Source organism: Eleutherodactylus coqui, chromosome 8, assembly GCF_035609145.1.
Source record: "Eleutherodactylus coqui strain aEleCoq1 chromosome 8, aEleCoq1.hap1, whole genome shotgun sequence".
Lineage (NCBI taxonomy): Eukaryota > Metazoa > Chordata > Amphibia > Anura > Eleutherodactylidae > Eleutherodactylus > Eleutherodactylus coqui.
In genome coordinates this window covers 116,421,633-116,433,326 of record NC_089844.1, presented here as the reverse complement: position 1 = coordinate 116,433,326, position 11,694 = coordinate 116,421,633, and the positions used below count along the sequence as shown (strand labels likewise).

At 40.6% G+C, this 11,694-nt stretch overlaps 1 protein-coding gene across 2 annotated transcripts in view; it reads left to right on the top strand.

Moving 5' to 3' along the window:
* CCP110 (centriolar coiled-coil protein 110) overlaps positions 1-11,484 on the top strand; it is a 31,848-nt gene extending 20,364 nt beyond the window's left edge. For both annotated transcript variants that reach the window (XM_066576260.1, XM_066576261.1), the window contains 10 exons: positions 338-462; positions 1,490-1,649; positions 2,339-2,481; positions 4,102-4,218; positions 4,328-4,429; positions 5,662-5,778; positions 6,837-6,916; positions 8,159-8,221; positions 8,882-8,941; positions 10,049-11,484. In XM_066576260.1, the coding sequence (XP_066432357.1) occupies positions 338-462; positions 1,490-1,649; positions 2,339-2,481; positions 4,102-4,218; positions 4,328-4,429; positions 5,662-5,778; positions 6,837-6,916; positions 8,159-8,221; positions 8,882-8,941; positions 10,049-10,124 (1,043 nt within the window). In that variant the 3' untranslated portion in view covers positions 10,125-11,484. The remainder of the gene's footprint in view (positions 1-337; positions 463-1,489; positions 1,650-2,338; positions 2,482-4,101; positions 4,219-4,327; positions 4,430-5,661; positions 5,779-6,836; positions 6,917-8,158; positions 8,222-8,881; positions 8,942-10,048) is intronic.
* The last annotated feature ends 210 nt before the right edge of the window (positions 11,485-11,694 follow it).

Genomic DNA, 11,694 nt, shown 5'->3' with positions numbered 1-11,694 from the left:
TGATTGACAGTGAGTTGGAGAGAGCCGCCCACCTGACACATTGAAAGCATCAGTATCTGAATATAAGAAGATCCTTACATGCAGGTGGAGATAAATAGGGAGAGAAGAAGAGCGAAAAAGGTGTCTGTGGGGCCATGGCTGCAAAGTCATGCAACTGTCCCTGCTGATGTGAGGGTGTGACAGGTCCTCCTTAAATTAAGTTTTAGGTAAATGTAGTGTCTTCAACGGAAGTTTACCACCTTAGGTCTATGCATGTGTAGCCCTTCCACTAACCAGAAACGTCTGCTTAATGCCATATTGTGGAACACCTTTCTAAACCTCTGTGTCTTATGCTTAGAGGACAACCTGAAGAAGAAGGTGTTGGCTTTTGAAGAAATGAGGAAGAAACTTGAAGAACAGCACGCTTATCAGCTGTCACTACTGATTGCGGAGCAAGAAAGGGAACAAGAGAGGCTTCAAAGGGTAACTTAATATCATGAGCAACAGGCACAGAACATCTGCAGAATAAAGCAGAAGATAAGAGCACTTCTCAGACATGGGGCTTGTCATTTTAAATAAGGAAGTATCATTTACAGTTTGACAACAGACAGAACTTTTCAGGAAACTAAAATGGCATTTCACATGATATGTCACCAGTGAAGAAGTCTTCAATGGGTGTAGCACAACGAGATGTACGAGTAACGGAAACAGCATAGTTGCTCTGTTCTACGCTGTTTGAGTAACCCGGATTGACTTCTATGGGATATACAGAAACTGTGTTGTGCAGGGTGGCCAGAGGCTGTGGGCACCCTATCTCAAGATAGATCACAGAGATTGGCCCACACCTATCACCTATCCTGTAGATATGCCAAAAAAAAGTCTGAGATGGGAATACTTTTTTAAAGAGTTTGTCCCAATTCTAGCTTTTTTGCTGCAGCAAGCAGACCGCTCGGTACATTGTTTCGAGATGAACAATACTTACATGGGAATTGAGCCCATTATTTGAATATTTATTTACATAAGCAGTTTTTATCTTGTAGCAGTTCTTATTTTTGGGCAATATCGTGCATCATTTCCTATGATAGGCAACAATCGCAGCACACGTGCCTGTCATGTGGGATGAGATGCCATTTTTTAACCATTTAGGTAGTGTAGAAAAACTTTGTTTATATTTTTTTTCAGACACATGGAAAATCATGTCCAGAGATGTGATACGGTTTTCTCGCAAATCACACTTGCAGAAAAATTACGTTTTCAAGTGTGACATTGGTCCGAGTTTCTCGGACCGATGCTACGCTCAACTGTGTAAATACAGCCTTAGTAGGAGCATTAAGTCACAACATACTGACGTCACATCAGGTCTTTTCAAACTTAGACTTTTTAAGGATTTTTCTACACTTCCATCTAAGCTCTTATATCCCATGAATGCAGAATGTTATTCCACATGAACCACTTAGGACCATTTTTTTTTCCTATTGCTTTGTAACATTTAAAGTATTTTTTTTTTCAGGAGTTCGAAGAAGAAGGGAGAAGACTGAGGATCAAAGATGGTGACCTGCCGTCTGTTCAAGGTGGTCTGGATAGTAGCAGGATGAGGTCTGACTGGATCAATGGAAGTGAAAGCAGTCCATCTGAAAGTCATTTGGACAAAATTCACTCAGTCAGCGCAGGTAAATCCTGGTTTAGGTTTCTGTCATAATAGTTGAACACTCGGAAAACCTTTTTAAAGCATAACAAATCTTTCAGAATAAGCTGCCATGTCTGTACATGAGGAATAAGAGTTTCTGACCATTATCTGACTTTCTATTCTGCATATTATAGCTATTTTCTCCTTCTGTATGCTCAGTTTTACTTGTCAGTTTTCCCTGAGTGCAGCAGCAGCTCCTTCCTTCTCCTTTCTATAGACTTCTATGGGCAGCGTGTCACCTGATTTCTCATTGTATAGACTTCTGCATACAGATTTTATAAGTATGTTCAGAGTGATTGGTACAGGAGGCAGGATGCATCGTCCTGTAATAAAAATATTATTTCTCTTCACTTCTACTATTGATTTGTGGAACAAAAATATTAAAGTTAGTTACTCTTTAAATGTGAATTTGTACAGCCTGCACTACTCCTGGTGCAGGGTCTGCCCATGTGCACTGTGATTCTGAGAACAATGGAGGAATCTCTGAAGATGTCCTTTCATTTCAATGATATAAGTTTGAGATGCAAGCAGACGGTGTAAATCCCTAAAATAAGTCGCCGATGACTGTACTGTCTGCTTGCCTCTTGCATAATAATTGGCAGACCTTCTGCGTAACTTTGTTGATGTGTTTGCTCATCCCTGAGGTTCCTTTTTTCTGCTCTATTTTTACAGTTGGATCACATGTTGCTCCTCCGCAGCATAGTTATGGTTCCACAGTTGAGTCGCTGTACAGTCATTGGGGATCAGCGGAGAGCAGAGCACCAAAAATATCGGCCTCAAGGTCCCTTAACAGGCCGAAAACCAGATGGTCTCAGGTGACTTGTTTGCTGGAATCTTTTGTGTAAACTTTTTCTCCTATGTTTAAAACTCCCTACCGAGCTATACAGGGAGCACATTAATTGGTGTTAAAACTGAAGCCATTTTGAGTTTTTTCAAACCCTTTCGGGTTTATTTGCATAAATTGCACCAGAAAGCTGTCAAACATGCTTCACCTCACATTTTACTATGTGTTTACAATTTCAGACACTGTTTAACACCGCAAAAAAGAAGGTACATGCCCTTTCTAAGCAAACTAAAAGGTCACCCAAACGTAAACTGGACAGTCTTAAAGTTCGACAGATTTATCATTCAGCTGGGTTACTATGATAAATCTAGCGCATTTTAAAACTGTCCAGTTTAAGTTTGTATTGGCCTTTTTACATGGGGTGATTATTAGGGATGAGCGAGTATACTCGCTAAGGCACTACTCGCTCGAGTAATGTGCCTTAGCCGAGTATCTCCCCGCTCGTCCCAAAAGATTCGGGGGGCAGCCGCAGCTGACAGGTGAGTTGCGGCGGGGAGAGGGAGAGAGAGATCTCCCCTTCGTTCCACCCCGCGGCGGCCCCCGAATCTTTAGGGACGAGCGGGGAGATACTCGGCTAAGGCACATTACTCGAGTGAGTAGTGCCTTAGCGAGTATACTCGCTCATGACTAGTGATTATCGTTCAAAAAATTTGTTGGGCCATGGGAAATTGAACGGTCCATGACTGATCCATGACCAATAGTTTGTTCGCGGTCCGTTTTTATGCAGGCATAAAAATCCTCATACGGTCGCTTACGTATAAAAGTGATCCTTCAGTCATTCCCATTTCCTGGATTCCCTACAATACAATCCCATTCCCGCACACTTGCGTTTTTTTAACGCTGCGATATTGCTGGGTTGGTTTTTTTTTTAGCACGGATGCCAATGGGACTTTCTAATGTTAAAAATGCATCACAAGTTTGTGCTTTGCGATTTTTGTCTGATGCGTTTTTAACATTAGAAAGTCCCATTGACATTTGCGTTTAAAAAAAAAATTAAAAAAAATGCAGCATTAAAAAAACGCAAGTGTGTGGGAGCTCTTGGGGTTTGTGGGAAGATCAGAATGCCTATTCCTATACCCTTCACTAGGGCATATGAGCCTCATGGAGCGGTGTCCCCCTCTTGGGTCTCCTCTATCTATGACCCGGACTGGAGAGACACTCTATAAGAGCAGATCCTGTTTTGATTGTCTTGCATCTGTCGGTGTATTATAGGATAGCCATTTATTCATCTGAGCGTCTGTCATGTAATTTTACATACCCTTTGCCGTTGCTTTCCCTGATAAAATCGTCTGTTTGCCGATAGTGCTGGGATCAGCTGTTTGCTCTGGGGACCGTACTGTGAAAGGGATTGTTTGATGAGAAGCCCCATTTACATTTGCATGAGTGGTAATAAAAGCAAACTTCATCAACTCGTCGGAGGTCACAAAGTCCACAGACCTACAGCTTTGCTCCATCTCTTCTTGCTTCCTCATCTGCTTCTAGACACTAAAAATTAAACTCTGTGCACTATACAAATGTGACTTAGTGTTCATGCCACCCATAAACTTGATAACGCTATCGGAATATTCATATTGTTCTTTTCTCATTCAAGGTTTACAGTCCACAAATGCAAAGAAAATTTAATAAAGTGACTGCACTGGCCAAAGGCTTCCTTACGCGAAGAATAATGCAGGCGGAGAAGCTGAAGAATCTAAAGCAAACAGTGAAAGTAGGTGTCTTTTTTTTCCCACCCCTCACTAGTGTCTGCAGATTCTGCAGCAAGCGCTTCCTTTTTATCTACTTTATTTGCTTATGTCTCTTTTATTTTAATATATTAGGATACTGCTGAATTTATTAAAACATTTCGTACTGAAGTTCAGCCAAGCAGAGGACTTGTGTCGGCACAAGATGTTTCATTACAGGAAAGAGTTGTTGCTCAGGTAAGTGACCACCAATGTCTGGTATTTCAGATTTCAGGTTGCAATTTCCCTGCAAATGTTATTGCATAGATAATAAAGGGGTAGTCTCTCTCCATAAACCTGAATGGGGGCACTGGAAATGGCTGAACGTGTTTATTTGGCTGCTTCCATTTCCGATGTCCCATTCAAGTTCTTTGAAAGGAATGCAGCATGCTCATTCTGCTCTCCAGCCAAAAGTGGGGACAGAGGGCTCCTTGTTCTCAACAGTGTTTGAGGTCCCTGAGTTCAGACCCTAACCCAACATGATGGGTGTGGAGTGGTAGGGTTCAGGGAGAAGCAAAATCTGAATAAGCTGTGTGTTTAAAAGCCCCCAAAATAACTTTTGTTGTACTGCAAGGGCCACCTCTATATGACAACTGTCACATATCACAGTCGTTGCTCAGGTAAGTGACCACCAATGTCTGGTATTTCAGATTTCAGGTTGCAATTTCCCTGCAAATGTTTTTACATAGATATTAAAGGGGTAGTCTCTCTCCATAAACTTGAATGGGGGTATTGGAAATGGCTGAACGTGTTTATTTGGCTGCTTCCATTTCCGATGTCCCATTCAAGTTCTTCGAAAGGAATGCAGCATGCTCATTCTGCTCTCCAGCCAAAGGTGGGGACAGAGGGCTCCTTGTTCTCAACAGTGGTGGAGGTCCCTGATTTCAGACCCTAATCTAATGCTGGATGTGGAGTGGTAGGGTTCAGGGGGAAACAAAATCTGAATAAGCTGTGTGTTTAAAAGCCCCCCCCCAAATAACTTTTGTTGTACTGCAAGGACCACCTCTATATGACAACTGTCACATATCACAGTCAGTGGTTAGTGTTGCTATCCACACAGCAGTAACGCCATGTAGTTTATTTCTACACTATATGGTATGTAACTAGAAATCAGTTATGCCCTACATAGAAGAATCTACCTATTATTCAAATTGCTTCTCTCCATTTTGTATTGTGTTATATAAAATGTCCAATAATCGTTCTTTAAAAAAGCGGAAAAAAAGAATCTACGAGTTGTCAGGGACAGATGACGATAAGTAAATGAGGCTGAACCAGCTAATTGAGACACTGTGGTGCCGTATAGTCAGTGCCACCCATTTGATGCTATTTCACAGAAGTCCTGACTGTAATTTTCAAACGTTGGCTACAATGTTATATTTTTGATGTGTAGTGTGTGGGCTTATTCATTTTTGGATTTTTATTTTCTTAAGTTGCGGGCTGCTCAATACGAAATCCACGATATTTTCTTTGCAATGGATGTTGCAGAACGGATGAATATTCTGGCTCATGACCGGGAGCTACGACGAGAGAAGATGCTCAGACAGATGGTAATTGTTACAATATTGTATAATTTATTAAAAAGTAGCAGGTATTGCTTATTTTAGTATCAAATGACTACATAAATACAGAATTAATGCTGTAAATGTCAAACAGGTGGGCATTCCTCTAGGTGAGACAGATGGCACCTCCAGGCAGAGTTTGAATGGAAGGATGGCTATGCATGTACATGAGCGGCTATATTTTCATTTACTCCCTGCCTGGTGGCTGCATTACTCATCATTGGTCATCGGCAATATTTGTAGTTATTGAATGTTTTATAATGTACAGTAGTAAAGAATAGTACATAAGGCTCATGGTGGTACTCTAGTAGGTGGTAAATGCAATGAAACAATCTATGGATTGAGTAAACTTTTATTATATGTAGGGTAGATGACCATTGTGCCTATTGGATAATACCATGTTTCCCCGAAAATAAGACCTACCACAATAATGAGCTCTACCCTTATTTTCTGGGGAGGGACCTTGAAATTAAAAACACTAACTACACTACACGGGAAGAAAACGATACTCACCTAGCAGGTGGGTCCCTCCCGCTGGGCTGCCGCACTCCTGCAGACTTCCGTGCAGTCCTCAATGCCGACAGAGCATCTCTTGCTGGTGACGGGGCTTGAATACCCCGCCTCCAGCAAGCGATTGCTCTGATTGGTTGAGGCGGTGCTCCTGAAGCAGTCACAGCCATTCATTGAATGACATGGGAGTTGGGACACTAACATACACATTACATGGTGGGTTCAGCTGACGTTAGTTTAATGTGTTTAGGTACTTTTAGCGTAGACTACATACCCAAACCATTGTCTCCTGAATCTTCTGAGAAGAGCTTGCACTGGATTTACAGTATTGCTTTTTCCGTTTTTATAATTTAAGTTTTAATGACATTTTTGTAACGTGCTCAGTTTTCTGATCATTATTTCACTATACTACAGATGTCTGACTGTCTCATACGTAGTTTACTGACCATACAGTATACTGAGAGATGTTTCTATCATTTATTTGACTTCCTATTCGTTGATCTCTGTTAATTGAAGACACTTTAATCTGCTTATAGGAAAAAATAAAGAGCCCTCGGGACAGGGTGACCTTATCATCAGCAACTCAGAAGTCTCTGGATAGGAAAAAGCTTTGCAGGTAATTCTACTCATACTCACTATAGGCCAGTGTCATATATTAGAATATAAATACAAAATCACAAGTGATATTATCTTCCCTCTGGGCACGTTTGATGGCAAGAATAGTATAGTTTGTAGTGCTATTTTGGTAGTCGAAAAAACCTGAGCCCCAGTGGAAACATGACAGACCCCATTATAAGGACTAATGCCCATAAACAGATATCTGCCGCGTGAAACGTTATCCCGCAGCTATTACGTTCTCTTGAACCTAATAGCTCAATGTTCACACTGTGGAATTCCGCAGCATGAAAGAAACCGTGGCATGCTCTAATTGCAGCGGAAAACCGCTTGGCTGGCTTCCATTGCAGTCAATGGAAGCCGTCCGTCACGCGATGCTTCCACTGTGAGCACAGCGGAATTATAGCGTGATTATACGCCACCGCCAGTGACGTCATTGCTTACTGCCAGCGTTCCATGCGCTGTACTGCGCATGTGTGCTGCCTCGCCAGACGGGACGTGCACGGCAGGTCTGGAGAGGTGAGTATGGGGGTCTTTGGGGCTTCGGAATATTGTGGCGTAGTCCGTCACGGCCGTGGGCATAAGGCCTAAGTCAGAGATTCATGTGGATCCCTTGGGTGCTCTCATACCTGTTTTGTGCTCTGTTAACGACTGAAGCCATGTTGTTGGTATGAGCAGAGCCCTAGCTGAAATTTTACTTTTTACTACAGAGATCCTCAACATTTTGTAGGCCATAAGACACTTTTAAGGACACAACAGATGCTTTAGAGCCACACTAAGTATTGCATAGGAAAAAAGCCTATTTAAATATGTCCCAGTGACATTACTTACCATAGTTTCAAATGCCACTGATAAGATTTTTATCCCAAGTGGCAAGATATGCCTTTCTGTGGTGTACAGTAATATCTGCAGCTACAACAGCTGGGACAATGGGGGATTCAGAACCCTTGTTTTAGTGATTGGTAGTGGTCCCCGCTATAATACATCGATCACCTACTTATAGGATAGGTTATATATGTGATTGGTGGGGAAAACCCTTTTAGCTTCACTGCTCTGTTTTCTCAATACCGAAGACCAATGCTTACTTTTAAAATACTCCTCAGTTTATCCCTCTGCAGTACAACAGTCTGTATTCAGATGAGTAATGCTCCTTCTAGTGTGTATTTTATACATGCACTGAAATATAAATGTATTTTACTTGAACCCAATTTGCTTATCCTTTGTCTGTCTGTATTTTTTGTAGGGCAGTAGAAATTGGAATGTCAAATCGAAAACTAATACCAAAGCCCAAGGCCTTTGATTCCAGGTGAATGAAGAAACTACACAGGGGGTTCTATGTTCTGAATAGCTCTGATACCTGCTGCTTATTGAGACTGTGGTCACATGGATGAGTGCAATGTGGGTCCGTGAAAATCTTGATTCTTCTGCAATTGTGATGCGTTTCAGCATTAAACACATGGCATCACTTTTTTCCATGCTCATGAAAAAAATCGCATGTGCTTCCAATACTAAATTATTAATGCATCACACTCGCATGCAAATCTGCGATAGCGATCCAATTTTTTCTTCACACTCCCATAGGAAATAACGGGCGATTCTTGAGCAAGAATTGCCCAAAAATAGGACATGCTGCGATTTTTCAGTCTCGGACTATGGCTCCTGGATCGAAAAATCGCTCCTGTGAATTAACCCATTAAAACGAATGGATTCTTTTCACACATATATTTTGTCCTCCTTGCAATCGTACATAACTTGCGTGTGAAAATCATTCCTGTGAATACGCCCTAAAGATATTAGTTGGCCTTTTTTCAGTGTATTTTCTAAATAAGGTATAATGTATTTAGAAGGCAGACATTTTTCACTTTTTTTTGTTATTTTAATAAACTCCTTTAAAAGAAGCAAAGCCTACATAACCCATGCTTAACATGTAACGCATCTATTCTGTTTTTGTATTGGCTTCTCTCAGAATCCTCCAGCCAAGCCAAGGACAGAATGCACCGATCAATAAACTGCTTTCCAGACAAGGGTAAGCGTAACCCCAGCGTAGCTCCTTAGTGAAATGTTTGTACGGTGATGGGCTCAAAGTGGACCTGTGCTTTGTTACAAGCTGCTGATTAGTATTCCGTCTGCCTCCGCGGTTGAGTAAAGGTGTATTGTCCCTGTAGCCGGCCCTGCCATGCACAAGCAGCTTTGTCCTATACATTTCCCTCCAATGTTTATAGTCCGTTATGATGACAGTCTTCTTTGTGTGGTAGTTACAGAACCTAATGTGTGAACTTGGCTTATAATGGTTGGGAAAAAACAAAAAACAACAACTTTTTATAATTCGATACAACCCCTTTACTTTTTCCAAGCCCAAAGAGTGTAATAACTTTCCATGTGAATGAAGTCCTAGAGCTGCGATGTGAGGCTACACTATATGAAACCACTTATGGGATGCAAGTGTCCTGCATGGATTAGCTGTCTGTTATTCAGCAGCATCCATACCCTTTTGTATGTGAGCCTGCATATTGGTGAAGCCATCTACTGATGTGACATTGGTAATGGCAGCAACTTCCAGCTGTATTGTGTCTTCGAGGGCAGCAACCATAAACAATATTGGACATGTTTTTTCTCCAAATCCATCAGGAGCAACTCTTGGACTACGGACACACGATATGGGTGTAGTTTTGTTTTTTTAGCAGCTCTTTGACAGGTGCAGTAAGAAATTCCAGCATTTCTTGGAGATGCCAGTAATCAATGCTTCACATCCTGCACCATGCGGTCTGACATCTTCCAGCCTCATACATGTTGATTCAAAACTCTTCTGGTTGTCTCCTCTTTTTTTTTTTCCACCAACTTGTGAATACAGGATTTTGTCAGTCACTTTATTCAACATACTTCTTCCAAAATGCCCTTTGAGATCGTTAATATTGGCATACTGGTTGATTTAAACAAATGCCCGTTTTACAGAATACTGCTCCATCTTTGTGCAGGTCAATTTTCATAGGGAAACAGACACAAATTACAAAGTTGTTGAGGAATTTTGGGATTTCCTTTTGTAGTAATGCAACTGACTATAGCGGGTGTTATAGTTGAGTTACATTACTGCTAGTATTTAACTTTCTCACCTTTTTGGCTTTTTCGTTTTCAGGAGTTTCTGCAAAAAAAATCCCAAGAAAGAAGCCAAGTGTTGTGACAATTTACGAAGACAGCATTCTCTGGGATGAAGGAGTAGAAGGCGCTCACTCTTCAGTTTTGCCGGTCATTGGATTTGGATTGCCAATGCAGAATACCGCATGCTCCATCGCATTTGCATGTAATGTTGATAACCCACAGCTTCAGGGTTGCGTTTGTTTTGCATGATAGACAAAGCTAGCTGTACAATCTCTTCAAAAGATTTGCACTTTTACACCTGTATTAATTGTAGCTGCTTTACTATTTGACCTTGAAAAGGTAGAAAATGACTCCTGTTCTGATGACTAGAGTTGGACACCATTTGGAAGGGGTATTGTCAATTAATTTACATTTGTTTTTTTTTCGGTTCTTGCATAAACCGTGAAAACAGAAAAATACCATATCCTGCTTTTAATGTTACACATTGTGCTTATAGTAGTGTATTACAATGCATAAATGACTATATATAACATAATACGATGATTGTTGCAATGTGTTTTGGTGAAAACACTATCAGTTAGCATCTTTTAGGGGCACGGTTATGAGTAGAGTTCCATGCATGAAAAGTCAGGAGGAACCGCCTTAACCTAGTTAGAGAAGTGAGGGGGTACTATGGTAAGTAACCCTAGGGAAATTCATATACATATAGTAGAACTTATAAATTATTGATTCAGATCACTGTTTTTGCCAGGTCTAGTCTTGAAGACTCAATGATTGACGGCTTCTCAATGTATGAGTATGTTTACAGGGAAGACTTGTCTGTCATGGGGACCTCAGCCAAAACCTATGAGACACATACAGGATGGGATTTGAAGTTATTCTAAATTTGTATCTGCTGAGATCCTCCTGCACTATACCATACTGCACACAGAACATCATGCCCAACATTACAGCTCTGCCTTAAAGTGGTATTCCAATCTCACACATTGATGGCATATTCACAAAATATGTCACAAATATCTGATCGATGTGAGACCCACCACTGAGACCCGCAACTATTGCTAGAGTGAGGGTCCCCCGTTATGGCTCACTAGTGGTTGAGAGTTGTGAAACAGCAACTGGCTGTTCAACCATGTTTTCATAACTGCCATAGAAAAGATTGGGAATTATGAAAATAGTATAGCTTGCTATTTATGTAACTCCTGTTTGCTTCTATTGGAGTTAAGGAAACCGTGTAGAACAGTCAGTTCAGCTGTTTCTATGTTCCCTGCCACTGGTGGCAATGGTGTACTGGCTGGTATTCTCATCTTAGCCATGTTTGGGCATACCCCTGTAGGTTCTGTTCATATCTGTGTTTCCATTCAACTATTCAATTATAGGGATAAAAAAAAACAAAACAAACGTTTCTCTCTTTAATTTTTCATTGATTTCAATGGAATCTTTAGGGCTCTGAGTTTGTGTCTGGTTTCCTTTTGGGGTTTTTTTTGTATTTTTTTTTTCTTAAAAACAAGTATGTATGTATGTATATATACATATGTGTACATATATATGTATATATATATATATATATATATATATATATATATATATATATATATATATATATATATATATATATATAAATTTCATCCAAAAAACACAGCGCTCTTGAAAATTAGCCTGCTGTTTTTGTTTCTTTTTTTT